Source organism: Hemicordylus capensis, chromosome 5 (genome assembly GCF_027244095.1).
Source record: "Hemicordylus capensis ecotype Gifberg chromosome 5, rHemCap1.1.pri, whole genome shotgun sequence".
NCBI lineage: Eukaryota > Metazoa > Chordata > Lepidosauria > Squamata > Cordylidae > Hemicordylus > Hemicordylus capensis.
Genome location: NC_069661.1, coordinates 134702286 through 134718001, shown reverse-complemented (window position 1 = coordinate 134718001; position 15716 = coordinate 134702286). Strand labels below are relative to the sequence as shown.

At 41.1% G+C, this 15716-nt stretch overlaps 1 protein-coding gene across 4 annotated transcripts in view; it reads left to right on the top strand.

The window, feature by feature from the left end:
- The window catches only part of PARVB (parvin beta), a 90266-nt gene that overhangs the window by 5103 nt on the left and 69447 nt on the right, over window positions 1–15716 (top strand). For 3 of the 4 annotated variants that reach the window (XM_053257705.1, XM_053257704.1, XM_053257707.1), the window contains exon 2: window positions 14963–15052. In XM_053257705.1, the coding sequence (XP_053113680.1) occupies window positions 14963–15052 (90 nt within the window). Of the gene's footprint in view, window positions 1–8053; window positions 8180–14962; window positions 15053–15716 lie in introns of those variants that run through there. The other variant, XM_053257706.1, reaches the window with a different exon arrangement.

Here is a 15716-nt window from a genome sequence, read left to right as displayed (position 1 = left end):
TTGCCAAAATTCTTCTTAACCAAGTATACACAGTCAGCAGTGTTGAATCCTATTTTCTGAGTATTTGTTCCTGTGGGTAGTGAGTGCCAAGTGTGGGTTCTGCTGAGCCTGGCTGCTGTCTTGCCAGATGGCTGCAGCATTTTGGTTACAGACATTTTTCTATCCAAATTTGTCGTTGTTTTAATTAGCTAGGAACTAAATGGATTGCATTAGCAAGTGACCTTGTGTTTTTCTGTTTCATTTAATAGTAAAAGGCTTTAACAGAGCACTGGACTTGTGCCCAGCCTCACAAAGTTAAGGGAGAGGGGGGAAAGAGGTAACATACTGAGAGAGGAGAGGAATGGAGAAAGGCAAGGGTAGCAAGGAGTGAATATGAGCAAGCACTGCTGAATGATTTAGGATGGTTGCTGTTTAGGGATGAGGGTTTAAGGGACTAAACCAAATGCTTCATGGAGGAAGTATATTTTGAGGAGGGATTTGAAAGAAGAGAGCATGTGATGTAATATAATAGTTAATAGTGCTTCTGAACATGGGCAGAGCTTCCCATTAGCACTGGGTCACTACACTGAGCAGTGGCCACAGTTCAGGGTTGGAGCATATGTTTTGTATGCAGATAGTCTCAGGTTCAGTCCTAACGACGTGAAGTTAAAATGATCCCAGGGCAAACTGCACGCTACACTGCTGATGCCTGTGATACAGCCTCAGGGGCCCCCCCTTGGTGAAGACAGGAGGAAATGGGAAGTGCTTGTCACGTTACCCATGAAACCTCCTTTCCTAGATAGAGACACCAGCCCTATTTGGACGTTATATCCAAAAGCACTGAATGTGCTTAGAAGCACCCAGTGCACGTTGGCTGTCTTCCCCAGCGCATCCTTCACCCCTCAGCCTAACGCTCACTGTTACAGCAGCGTTTGTCTGCATAGATAAATGCCATAACTGTGACGGCTGGTGCTTCCATGATCAGCAGCCTGGAGCTTTGCCTGTCTTTGTAGATTTAATAGTAGTTACCATTTCCTGTAGAGAAAAGGATGTAGCAAGGTTATTTTTGTTCTTGTGTTAAATGTGGAAGACCTATCTGCTGTAAATGAAAAAAAATCTACATCTTCATCCACTACAGATGTACTTCTACTGTACAGTGTGATGCATATGATGTTAATGGAGCCGTAATATTCTTCGCTAGGGATAGGATCTTAGCCATTCCTGTCACTTTTTTTTTTTTTTTTTGGTGAAGTGGACCAGGGACAGCAATGCAATATGATGGAGCCTTTGTCAAATTGAAAATTTTCTCCATCTCCCATTCTGTCTGTCAAATAAAAAGCTGATCATTCAATAAGGCATCTGGGTGTTACACTCAGGAGTTCTCTCAAAGTTTTCTGCTCAGGGAGTCTTTGGTCCCTGACTCCCTGAATCTTAGGTAAGTCCAATGCAGAGAGTTTACCAAGGACTGAGAGAGATCCTGAGTGGTGAGAATGACCAGGGCAGTACACCAGCTGTCCCACACGAACTGTGCTCAAAACTAGTATTTTGGCCTAGTGATTATGGATCCTACTACTATGAATATTTATATACCACTCTTCAACCAAAGTTCTCATAGAAAACTAAATACATAAATAAGATGGTCCCTGTCCCCAAAGGGCTCACAATCTTAAAAAATGAAACAAAAACATAAAGTAGATACCAGCAACAACCACTGGAGGAATGCTGTGCTAAGGTTAGGGCTAGTTACTCTCCCCTTGCTAAATATAAAAGAATTGCCACTTTTAAAAGGTGCTTCTTTGCTCAGTTAGCAGGGGTGGATCTTTTGACCCAGGCTCCCAGTTTGGGGCTTTGCAACCCAGTGATTTCAGTTTAAGAAAGGGTGTAAGAGCAGAAACGGTCCCTTCACTGGGAAATTTTCTGGAGCAGTGATTTGGCAAGTTGCACCACCAATTTTCTCAAGAATCTTCTTCCTGGGAACAGAGCAATCAAACACATTATGAAGGGAAGTCTTTTCCTTTTGTAGGGTTTTGTCTTGTGTAAAGTCCCCAAAGGTGGGAACAGTTTTTAGTTTAAAGACCAGGATCAGAGCAGTTTCCTAAAAAATTCTAGAGAAATATTATGATTTGAGTGTATCTGTAGATTAATGCTTCTAAGATACTAATAAAATAAGAAGTACTAGCTGATCCAGGCACAGAGCATCTAGGCCCCTAGTTCTCCCTTCCTCCCCCTACATTTCAGGGCTCAGCCAGTTCTCCCCCCATCCCTTCAGCCAGTCTCCCGCACTGCCCTTTCTGCTGGCAGCTCTCATCCTCCTCAGGAGGAGGCCAGTGGCCCCGTTTTCGCCGCCTGCTTGGCTGTCCTCAGCAGCTCGCAAAGGCGGCGCCTCCTCCTCCTCCTCCTCTGTCTCCCTCCCTCCTCGCAGCTCTTGCAACTCCCGGCAGCTGCTCCCGAACTCTTGCGAGAGCTGCCACACATGGGATTAGCCATAGAAAATGTTGGCTTGGTAAAGTTGTTTGACCAGGCTGGGAACCCAGCACTAGCTGAAGCATCTCACAAACCTGGCCACTCTTTTAGATTATCTAAGCTGGAAAACACTCAGTTTAGCATGGCTTCAAAAATGATGCTTATAAAAACGACTACTTCCCCCCAAATTATCTTCCTGTGCAAAGCTATCCCATCACATATTCCAGCCCCTCAGCTAAAGAACCAACAATCAGTTATTAGTAATTTTTGATGGAGCAACAAGAAGTCCAGAATACAAAATGTCCGATTACACCAGTCTATCAAAAGAGGACGACTCTGGGCTCCAGACACCACACTATATTATAAAGCCACTCAGCTAACATGTTACCAGCTTATTACATGACTTAGACCCCTCAGCATTGGTTTAATTTCAAAAAAAGGACTCCTCCTCACACAGTTGAAGAAACTCTCCCTCTTCCACACCACTTTCAACTCCAAATGGTCTCAGTTTGAACCTGGTTCACGTTCATCCAAGTTCATTTACTGTCTGGAAAAACAATTTGTCTCATGAACTTTACTAGCTTTATTTCTAAAGGTAAACTGCTATCCAGACAACAACTGATGGATTTGAAGTGCTGTCCTCGCCTTCCTTGGTTTGAATACTTGCAACTTTCTAATTACATTAATTCTAAAGGTAGATTATCCCTGCTCAGGTGTTTGCTTACTTTCTATGAAAAAATAATCCTGGATAAAAACGGACCCTCTGCTGAATCTCTGTCACAAATCTATGAAACCCTAGCAGTCTCTAAATGGGATATAATTTTATTTTATCAGTCAAAGTGGGCAGGTTTGGTCATCATATTCCCTCTTTTCCTCCTCCCTGAACATCAAAGATCTTGCTCTTAAGCTCCTTACAAGATGGCATATGACTCCAGCCAGACTGACAGCAATTTCCCCCAGTGCATACTGGAAGAACTGTGGCTGTAAAGGTTTCTTCTTGCATGTGTGGTGGTCCTGTCCCATCATACAAAAATTCTGGCCACAGGTCCGTTTTCAAATCTCTGCCATCCTTCAGATTTGCTTTCCTGTGCTACCTATCAATTTCTTAATGGATCTCCCTCCGCCAGAGTTATTGTGTGGGAGACAGAAAGAACGCTTCTCCCTGCTTGTCACTGCTGCTAGGCTCTCTATTTGTCACTGTTGGGACAAGAAAAGACACAATCCCATCTATATCTGGCATTCTAAGATCTGGTTTTCTAAGATCTGGCATTCGATGTTACAGGACAAAATATCAACACATATAAAAAATGATAAAGTAAACACTGGTGAACTGTGTTATTCCAGAGGGGAGCCTTATTGGAATTATGTGTCTCAGGACAAAGATCCCACAAATGCCTCAGACAAACGAAAAACTATTTTCTCCTCTTAAACTGCCCTCTACGTTAGTTTATGGTTTATAGTATCTTTATCAATCTTTGTACATTCAACCATTGATGAACTATGGTATTTGGACTTCATTGTGGCAGTGGTGGTGTGTGGTTTGTTTTGTCATAGGGTGGGACTGTGTTAACACCATTTCCTATGCTGCAGATAGTACTTCCAGTCTATGCTCCGTATTATTGAAAAACCAATAAAACATTTTTTTTAAACTAACATGAGCACTCACATAAGCTTCCCAGTTTGGCTTTTCACAAGCCCTACCTCTGCCTGTCTCTAGCTGATATAAAGGTAAAGTGTGCTGTCAAGTCGATTTCGATCTCTGTGAGATCCAAATGTTCATTCTATATGTTCCATTTTAAGGAACATTGCCAAACCCCCAGTGACTTCCCTTTGATTCAGAGAGGACTGTAGGTAGGGAGAGACTAGGGTATTATACTGGAAATGAATCTAAATTCATCTAAATTCTCCTTGGTGATCTTGGAAACAAATAAAACCATATTTAAATAAAAGCTTTGTCTGCCATTAAGATTGGGTGAAAGTTGATGAAATTTGTCCCTATGACCTATGAAGCTTGAGACTTGGTTAAGAAAGGTTACCTTTGAAGTAGGATCACTCTTTTTATCATGAAGAAATAGAATTTAGCCTATGCTGAGGTAGAAGCCTATTAGAATATCTTTTTGCTCTAATCCAGGGTTTAGAATTAAGGGGCACTGGGATTAAATTTGGATGCACTCACCTAGAGCAATTGAACATTTGCCACTATTAAATTTTTGGGAATGAGCTGAATTATTTGCAGGACTCAAATTTAAAACCTTTTTTTGTTTATAAAGATATTAAAAGGGAACACGTGATTTCTCCTATCCAAGTCCTGTTTCTATTCCTACATTATGGGAAACTGAAAGTAGCAAATTCCATATTTCCCTACAATCCTGGCATGCACTATCTTTTGATCTGTTTGAGAAGTAAAGGCGCCCTTAGTGTGGAAGGTGCGGGTCATACAAGCAGAAAATTTGATCTTGTTATTCTGGGTACCTTGTGCAAAGTAAGTATGGCAGTGCTGCTGGAGGCACTGGGCTCTTGCGAGGTGACCTTCCTGTCTTGTTCTGCTAGCTGGTTTTTGATACATGGGGGGGGGGGTGTGGAGTCAAATTTTGTTAACTGACATTAAAATACTCTGATACGTCAAATGTCCAGGAAAAAAGCCTTGCAAACTGGCCTCACCTAGTAAATGATGCCCTGGGGGGAAATAGTAGGCCACACTGTACGGTGAGGCCTTCTTCCTTTGGAGCCTTGTTTGGCAATGCAAGTAGTAAAACTGGCTAGCCAGCTGAGGCTATTTACTAGCTTGCCAGGCCTAATTGATTGGTTTGTGTGTTGTGGTTTGTGTGTTGCCTTAGGTGGCGTGTTGGATTCATTCAGATAACACACATGAATAAGAGAAATGGGGAGAATGTGTATGTGTGGTGTATATTTTTAGGGCTTTTTTTAATCAGCTCTTACCCACTCTTCCTGCAGAGTCATTTGGGCAAGACAAAAGCTTTATGTGCCTAGAATACTTAAGAACTGTTGTACCCAAGATCTGGCAAGTAATATCTTGCTGTTGGACTCTTGAAAGCCCAAGCAGTAGTGGACTACTTTTGTACTTTCTCTCTGCCCTTGCTGACCATCTGCTTAGCAGTGAGTTTTGTGGTCTTATCTTGTGCTGGATTATTGCCCCTCCCCTTTTTTGTGTTTGTGAAGACATTTAAACTGTTGTCATGTCATGCGTAGCTCAAGACTTTTGGTTGGGAATTGTGGAATTATCCAGGTGGGATGGGAACTATTCCATTGTTCTGCTCTTGATTTGCTGACTTGATTCTGGGTATTTTGTTGTGGCTGAATTGTGTTTTTAATTATAGCAGTCCCCAGCTTTGACACTTTAACAGCAATCTGACCACCTTAAGTTAAGAAATGCTTGACTAACAAGCAGAAGGTTGCCAGTTTGAATCCCCGCTGGTACTATATCTGGCAGCAGCGATGCAGGAAGGTGCTGAAAGGCACCATCTCATACTGTGCGGGAGGAGGCAATGGTAAACCCCTCCTGTATTCTACCAAAGAAAACCACAGGGCTCTGTGGGTGCCAGGAGTCGAAAAAGACTTGATGGCACACTTTACCTTTAACAGCAAGGAACTGTCCCAGTTCCAGGGTTTTTGTTTTTGTTTTGTAATAGAGGGCTGGGGTTGCTTGGTATGTTCCAAAAACAACCACTTGGGCCTGGCTCAGGATAACCTAATTCACAATAACCTGAATAAAACTGGATGAATTGTACATTAGACTGGGGTGGTCGTGGAGTTTGCCCGTATCTAACTATAAAACAGTTCCCTCTTGTATTTCTGCCTTTAATAGGGAAACTAATGATGGGCAAACTGATTTGAAATCTGTTTATAGAGTTTTGATCTGTGATGGCTCATTCACACATACGAAAAACACTTTTTGCTGTAGTAATCAAATAATGGACATGCATGTCTGACCATTATTTTGATTATTTATATCATGCCTTCAGTATACACGACACTTTAGAGTTACATATCAAAGAGACATATCTCTACCCTAAGGGAGGAAAGAAGGAATGAAAGAGGCATGGGTAACAAAAGTATGGATATGAGAAAGTGTACATGTACTGGGATTTCATTGCAGTTAGGGATTATGGAAAAGGCTGAAGGCTTTGTGGAAAAAATGGTTTTGAGGAGGTATTTGAGGGAAGAGAGAGAGGAGAGGCATAGCTGTTCTGGAGAGGAGTTCTGTTCCATTTATGCAAGTATTTCAGAGTGCTGTGAAAACTAGTAATCAGTGATGCAATGATAGCTAGTAAGGTGCAAATAAGGGCAATAAAGGCAATATGATGTTACCCATTTAGCTAAACATCAGTTCCTGCCTCTCTTGTATAGATGTGGTGATTATTCCCATTCTACAAATGGAGAAAACTGAAGCAAGGGTAAAGCCAGATGATTGGCTTTATTGCAAGCTTACAATAAAAATTAGTTCCAACCAGTGTTCTCTCTAATTTTTTTCATCTGTGTGCAGAATGAGTTTTGTTCTAGGTGGCAGTATCAAGGCAGTGTGTGCACACATGCATTCAGAGTGGGGCCTTCCTGATTCAACCCGAGTGGGATCTAAAATTAACTGAGCGGACATACAAAAAAATTGTGAGCACATGCACGTGTGCACACCTTAGAGGGAAAAGTGCTTCCAATCAATTTTTGTAAATTGGTTCTTGTTTTATTTCATGGCCAAAAGTACCTGCTAGGTACTTGCAGGCAGGAAAGGTTTTTTGTTTTTTGTTTTGTTTTTTAAAAAAGAAGGCTACTAAATTTCATTATTTGTGAGATTGCTTTTTGTTGTTTTTGGCTTGGCAAGAAAGTTTAGTACTATGATTCAGTGTTTTATTGACAACTATTTTTAGATCCTTTTAAAAACCTGGTGTTTACACATAACACAGATCAGCTGTGAAATGGAGAACTGCACTTAATAGGTCAGTCACACATCTTGACTTGATTTAGGTGGAAGAAGACATAACTTCTTCCACTGTCCCATAATTAGCCATTCTAGTCAACATCATGACAGCTGCTATTTTCTAATTCGAGGTTTAGACCTTGGGTCTGAAATAACTGCAGCTAAAATTAAAGAGCAATCATCTGGCTTCATTTTGAGTGTCCAGACTCAGACCTTGAATGAGAAATAAGTGGAGCTAAAATTAAATAGTGATAATCTGGCTTCATTTTGAGTGCCAGACTACTGATTGCCATTAAAGACAAGCTCATTTGCTAGAAAGCAGCTGCACTGAATCATAAAGTACCATCAGCTTTATTTTGAACAGAGAGTTTGAGTCTACTGTAAAATGAAAATTGTTGTTGTTTGCCCAAGAGAATGTTGTATATTTTGATTTTGCTTTTTGGTTGGATCCTATGGGCTGAAACTGAATTTTAAGATTTAGAAACTAAAAATAGTTTATCACTTTTATGTGTAAAATCTCAGGGCCAGTAATTGTCTCTGTTCAGAGAGTGACACTAACTTAACTGCAGTGCTTAAGTGTCTATTCTTCTTGAGTTTCACTCTGCCATATGCTTGCTTTCCACCCCTTGTAACTGTTGCTACCCAACCATCTACTCCCATGTCACTGTGACCAAATTAACCCAGGCTTGCAGGTCAGTTCCTTGTCCATCTGCCTCCTTTCGGGCTGCCAACACTGGGTCTGCCTTACATTTCAGGGAGTCCGAATGGCAGGCCTGCTTTGTAAGAAACGCAAGAAAACAGAAGGTAGGAAAGTACTTCTTACCTGTGAGAGCCTGGAGGTTCCCCCACCCCACCCCTTGAGAGCTACCTGCATGCCTTGGATGCTCTGCTTGCCAGCTCTAGGATTAGCTCAGAAATAGAACATAGGCTCACAGTCTGGTCGGTTGGGATTTTTTAAAGACCAGGCCTCCCCACTTGGCTCTTTGTTGAATGGCCGTATGGGGAGTGTGGCTGTGCATGATTTATTTTTAGTTCCACATCAGTGCTGGAGTACATGGTGTGGTGTTTAGGAAATCAGGAGCATTATCTGTTTTATTGATGGCAAATGTGTGGTGTTGGAGTTGAGATCACCTACTACAACAACTTCCTTTAAATTGAAAACAAATGTTGGAGGAAAGGATTGTATCAAACTGAGTTGTAATTTTGGCTTCTTGTCATGTTTATGGGGATGTACTGGTGCAACAGTTGGTAGCTGGTGCTTTTGTTCGTTGGCTGATGGCAAGTCTATGGACATAGGAAGTTGCGTGAATTCCATGAAAATGCAGAGAAACCACATGGACTAGAACTGGTGCAGCATTAAGATTCCTGAGATACTTTGTCCTAGTTCTTTTAGGTATGAACATAGGCTTGAAAATCTGTGGACAGTGTCTAGCAGAATTGGTGAACATAGAGGGGTGATGGCATATGATTTCCCGTGGGAAGGATATCGGTGTCATGCTGCAGGATTTTGACCCCGTACAAACAGTCTGCATGACTGAGGTAGAATGAATAAGAATGCAAAGCGAGCAAAAGCAGGCACATTTTCCTGGCTCTCAAATTGATTCAGATGGTAGAATTCAGCTTTTATAGATACAAAATTTGGGTTATCAGGGTGCAGAACTTTGCTTTTTTGTTTTATTTAAATACACAGCCAAAGTTTGACACTCACTTTTGTTGCAGTAGTTACTTTTAGTATGTGTCTAGCATTGCAAATGACCACAGAAATCCAACCAGGGTTTACTGTTCCCTCCAAGGCGTGTGCACGTGCCTGCGCTCACACATTTGTTGATGTCTGCTCAGTTAGTTTTAGATCCCGCTCAGGTTGAATCGGGAAGGCCCCACTCTGAATGCATGTGCAAACACACTGCATTGATACTGCTGCCCAGAACAAAACTCATTCCACACCCAGATGAAAAAATATTAGAGAGAACACTGCCTGGGTTGTTCCTATGTCTTTAACAACAGCTTGATCTGCTGAACTGAGCTGATGAAGCTTTTCATGATATGGAGGTGAGCATCATTGCCTGCTAATGTTGACAGATCAATCTGACTGTTAAAGCATAGGAGCAGGGCTTGGTAAAGAAGTTGGCAACTTCCACCTTGATTGTCTTCACTGTTCTTCGCTTATAAATACATATTTTTCTTGTACTTTTTGTTCATTGAAATTTTGCTTAGTGCAAAGTAGGTGAGATGTATTCTAGCTGGGAACTAGGGTTACTAGATGACCATGGAGAAGGAAAATGACCTGGATGGGGGAGGAATCTGATAGGTCAGGAATGGGATCTGATGGGCCCCAGTGGGATCAATAACAAAACCATCTTTATTAGGTCATCTTTGAAGTTTGTTTGTTGTATTTCTATACTGCCCCATATAAAATCTCTGGGTGGCTAACAATTAAAATCCAACAACAATTACAACCTAAGATCATATAAAACCAATTAAAATAGTCACCGATAAAACTTTAAAACATTAGCAAAAGGACTTGCTGCTTGAAACAGGTAGTATGAATTGAGAGAAGAATGTAAAAAGGGCAGTTGGAGACCCTTCCTGAACTGTGCCCAATAGAACCACCCAGCATGTTCTGGAGAACATAATGGGGAATTTCTCTGTATCTTTCTGTATTTCTGATGATAGAGCCACTGGAAACTTGCCCAGGTTTCACCAGAAGCTTGGGGGCTTTTCTGACAAGAATATCTTTGCTTGTGGCTTTCCAGTTCTCTGTTGTCTCATTTCCTTTTAACAAGTCATTTTGACTCTTTGTGATGGACACTCAGATGTTCTCAGACATTTCTTGTCCTTTGACTGCTTCTTAGGGGCCATTCTGTCCAACCACTGAAAAGGACAAAATTATAGCAGAACCCTATTGTCACTGAACTTCCAGTTTTTCTCCATGAATTCCTGTGGCCTTCACAGCATGCTTCTTCTCAATGATGCAGCTGCTAGCCAAGCCCCCTCCTGCCTGGAAACCTAGCTGACAAAAGGCACAGAAGAGAGCCTCCTCCCTTGTTAGTTTCATAACCTGGTCCTTTGGGGCAGCAGCAGAAAGAGTTTGCCAGTTGTTCAACACCTGATACTGGTTACCTGCTGGGATTCAGATTTACTGGACAGACCAGTAAAGTAATGGTTAGTTGGCAATTTTGCTTCTGTTGCTTCAGCAAAAATATGTTCTCTAGAAAGGGAGCTCTGCTTTGATCAGGAACCCCATCTGGCAAGCCATTTTGTGGCCTGATTAAAAGCTCCATTAAGAGCACAGGATTGTGTATGTGGCCTGTGCCTCATTCTTGGGTTCCAAATATTCTTCATACCTGGCATAATATGCACACATTTTAGCATTGGCAGGAGGAATTAATTTCCTAGGACTTCATTTAGCCATCCGTTACAAATACTGCAAGTCTGTTTTAAGAATTATATTTATCAGGTGGCTCAGCATTTGTCAGTTATGTTGTGCACTACCTGCTGATTTAGCAACATGTGTAAAGCAGGCACCTTCTTTCACTCCCCTCTCTAGCTTCCAGAAGATGGGATAGGAAGTCTGTTTGTACATAAAGCTGTGCCTTGTTACATTGTCCAATTAAAACAAAACCTTTTTGTGTTCCTATTTGAATGTGTTTGTTCACCTTCTTTCTGTATTAAGGTACCAAAGAATGCCTTGTGAAGCACACATTGCTGTTAGAGCTCTGCTAATGTTTTCTCTTCTGTCCTTTCCATTCAGTATGGACTTTGAAATGAGTGATGTCATCCTCCTCGTGTATTGTGTGGTGTACAGTTTTGTGGAGGACTGTACCATGTACAATCTTATGTGCTTGAATTTACTTCAGTCATGTTGTGCCCCCAAGTTAAAAAGAGCTTGGATGCACCTGCCACCCCATGGCTACCTGTTCTTGGTACGGGAATCACAGATCAAAACTGGTGGAAAGGTGACATAATACCAATACCACAACTTTATGCAATTTAAAAGCTTTATTGGAATAATAATAATAATAACATAAGGCAAGTCATATTCTAAAAGCATCCCAGTATATGCATGATAGTTATCTTATGTATTGAATGCATGTTAAAAACCAGAGTTACAGTTAGCAACCAATATTGTTCTAAACAATCTAAGGAGGGGAAGGAAAGAGACAGAGACACGGAGGGAGCTTAGGGAGGGAGGAGGAGGCAAGGTGGGTGGCAGCTCAGGCAGGCTGAGTTTTCAGGAGAGAAGGAGGGAGAGGGCAGCTGGATGGAGATCAAGGAGTTTGGAGAGGCTACAGAAAGCATATTACCTATACTAGGTGTATGTCAGCAAGTGCTGACATGACAGTGTTGCTCGGGTATGTAACTTGTGAACAGTGAGGTAGCAGCCAGGCAAGTCAATATTATGTCTCAGAGATCTTTTTCTGGAGCTGAATACAGATCACAACTTGTTCCAATTACTTGCTACACAGAGGGGTCGCTAACAAGCCACGTCTAGTGGGACTTCTGTTTAGATGGATAGCTTAACAGAGTCAGAGGGTTGAGCAAGTGATTTGCTGAATTCATGCCTACTGCCACTTTGTCTTTATACTCATTCGATCCTTTGATCTGAACATCAAGTCTTTGGTTCAGTGCAACATCCATGGTGAATCTCCATACGTGTTAATAGCTAAACTACAAACACCGGGTTCTCATGAAAAAGCACATCTTCATTTCGAGGAAAAACCACCCAATAAATCTTATCAGGAAGGAACTGTGTCTGTTTACTCTGCAAACATTTAAGGAGGTAATCAAACTCTGCAAACAGCACCTATAATCCTTGAGGCTCCTTTCTCGTTTGGGAAGGGAGGAAGGGGCATTGGTAGTTCAGGAGATAGTAGCCCCAAACAATGGTTGTCGGCTTATTTATCCTGTTGCAAACTAAGTGAAATAAAGAAAGCAGTTTCAATAACAAATGTGACAGGCATAACTCAGTCTAGGGATGTACCATATTGTAAGCCATCCAGGAAGGATCAACATGAGGTATATGTTAATGGAACAACAGGATGTCTTCCTTAGGGGAAGACCAGCCAAACACTTATCATTTCTAACAATGCACCCTTTGGATAGATAATTCCCTGAGTTGGCAGTTTACTAAGAGTTCAGTATGCCTATACCAGAGAATTTCTGGTAGGAATGTTTGAAATGAACACAAGCTTCTTTAGTTCTTGGGTTTTTTTAGTTCTGATATAGAGGATATGTTATGGGTCATAACAGACAGAACTAACCATGAAGCACAGGGTTGTCACTGAATATGGCAACCTGGATTTGCATCCCTTTTCCAGTATATAATGTCGGAACTTCATGACATAATAGCCCTATTCAGACTCTTTTTTAAAAAGCACGCTATAATGCTTTCAGCGACAAAAGCAGGTTCAGAAGTCCCACCTTATGGTGCATCACTCACCCCCTCTTGCTGCCCCTCTTATGGTGTTCATCTGAAGAGGTGATTGTGGGTTCTTCCGTGATCGTCATATGAAGATATTTTATGTAAATATTATATAAAGGAAAATATTAGATAATTACAATTCTTATCCTATCTAATATAGGATTGTTAGGGATAAGTTGTAGTTTGTTTTTTAAATAACCTGAGTGCACACAAGCAACTGCTCACGCTGTCATTGCGGTGCGGGTTGAAACCTAATATTTGCCTATCATCTGTATAGTATTATCATAGTTATATTGAAAAATCCACACACAACTATAACACAGCCACTATACAATGCAGTGAATGGACAGCCTCCATACAATGAGGGGAAAACAACAACTACATATCACACTTGTTATAAAGTGAAGCTCAGAACAATATTTAGTATACCGATGCTCTTTTTAAAACAAGCCACAGCTTTCTTTGGTGACTGTCAAAGTTGTGGCTTGTTTTAAACGCTTGTTTTTGTCTGCCTCTTTATTATGTCTGGCAATGCAAAAGCAGTATTTTCACTTTCCTTGTACTGAATGCACATACATTGTATATTCTGAACACAAATGCACCCATTTGTGGTGTAAATGGAACCCTCTGTTTCTAAAAAGCAAGGAAATTCAATTAACACTGAGATTTTAAAAAGCGATGAAATTTGATAGCCCATGATGTCCATGCTGTGGGGGTGTGAGACCCAAGATATGACTCTGAAATATTGTACTGGCTTACAATCATAACCATGGAAACACAATTTGGCTAGGTCCTCCATGCATCAAGCCATTACCTACATAGACTGGTGTAGGGTTGTGTGAATGTGTGAGTGATTTAACCTTGAATGGAATCAACCTTGGGGACACTGACCAGATTCTTGTTAGAGTGCTGGACTAGGACCGGGGAGACCCGAGTTCAAATCCCCATTCATCCATAAAACTAGCTGGGTGACTCTGGGCCAGTCACTTCTCTCTCAGCCTAACCTACATCACAGGGTTGTTGTGAAAGAGAAACTCAAGTATGTAGTACACCACTCTGGGCTCCTTGGAGGAAGAGCGGGATATAAATGTAAAAAAATAAATAAACTTGCCATTGAAATAACTTCTTCGCAGTGAATCTCTATGAAGAAGTTATTTCACAACTGAGAAACCACAACACATAAGTATTCCTAAAAATCCACCCCTTTCCCTAGTTCCTTTGGGGGTTGGGTGGTAGTTGCCACCCATGGGGCCCTACCACCCAATCCTCTTTCGTGCCTCCTAGCCCTTAAAAATTAGGCCAAATAAATTTGAATTGAACTGAACCCAGATTCAAGTCGATTCAAGTGTGAATAACTATCCCTTCAAACCAAATACTTTTTACTTTTAATTAAATTACTGTTAGTATAGAGAGAGAGAGAACTCAAGAAATAATGAATGTCTTCTGTTTCTTATGTAGATAATATGGACTTCAGAAAGACTTTCTAATTTCAAATAATAAACATTACTTTTTATTTACTAGAGTGTTGATGGTTGTCATCTTACATATGTTCAACTCCACCTCCATAATTTTCAACTGGCAAAAATTGGACATGTTCAGATACCTTGGGCTGCAGCGGCTAGCAGCTCAATCTCTAGCACTACATATATGTAATTATTGTTTAGTATGCTTCTGACATTTAAATTATAAATACTTTAGTTTTATTTTTTAAAATGGAAAGTCTTGTGTTCTAAGCTGTGCATAGTTCATTTTGTATCTTTAAAGAAGTAAACTAAGTTTAAATATAATACAAAAATTAGTATTGTATATATTGCATTCAACTCCCCACCCCCAAATTTCTGAGTTGTTTTTTCTGGGGGGTGGCTAATGGAGGGTGTGAGGGGGAACCTCTGTGTTTTTCCATGGCTGCAAAATTTCCAGAAAATTTAGATCTCTAAACAAAGCAGCTACAAAACAGGTGGGGGTGGGTGAAGCATAGCTGCAAACAGTAGTGGGCAGCTACTAGAAAGGCAGGAGTAGGAATTTGTGAAGGGAGGGTTAACTATAATCACTATTTTCAAACTGAAAAGTGAAACTTGGAGACCATTCAGCTCAACACTGGCTAAATTTGAAACATACTGACAAACTGTGCATTCATTAAAGCATTTTGGATTTCTCTGTTTCAGTGACTGATCTGCAGGAAGAGGGTAAAAATGCAATCAATGCACCAATGTCTCCCACCACCACAGATCTGCATCCAGAAGATACCTTATTAGGTACAGTATGAATGTTACCTATGGTAAAATGTTACCTAATGAAAAATGTTCTATTACTATGAGGTGAGATCTTGGGGATCAGATTTTAACATATACTGATCCAATAGAGTGCCAGTGAAAGTAAAGATAGTGTAGAGGTTTCAGATACTTCTTGTTCTAGTAGCTTACTGTGGTCAGACCTGAAAGGAAATTACTTATACTAGGAATTGGTTTATTGCATCTATGGTTTAAAAAAATCAAAACAGCAGCTTAAAGGTCTGTATTCATCAGATTTTGTGGAAGAAACAGGTGGACCTCATTTTCCACGGATTCCACATCTGTGGATTAGTGTATCTGCGGTTGGGGAAAACGCACCCAACCACGGCATATGTGTGAAGAAGAAGGGGGAAAAAACCATGCTGACCTCACGTATCCGTGGGTCAGATGTGACCGGAAATAACCATGGAGGTCATTTCTGGCTACCATTTTCCTTGATGGAGCCACAAAATGGCTCCTGTCTTTGTAAAAAAAAAAAGGGGGGGGGAGATTTTTGGCAAATTTGGGGGCACAGCATGACTTGGGGAGGGGGGAGTAGCAGAGCAAGGTAAGAAGCTCCCCCACTATGAAATCCAGCCGATTTTCTGTCATTTTTGGCTGACGGGGAACCTAACCCCCACGACGCCAT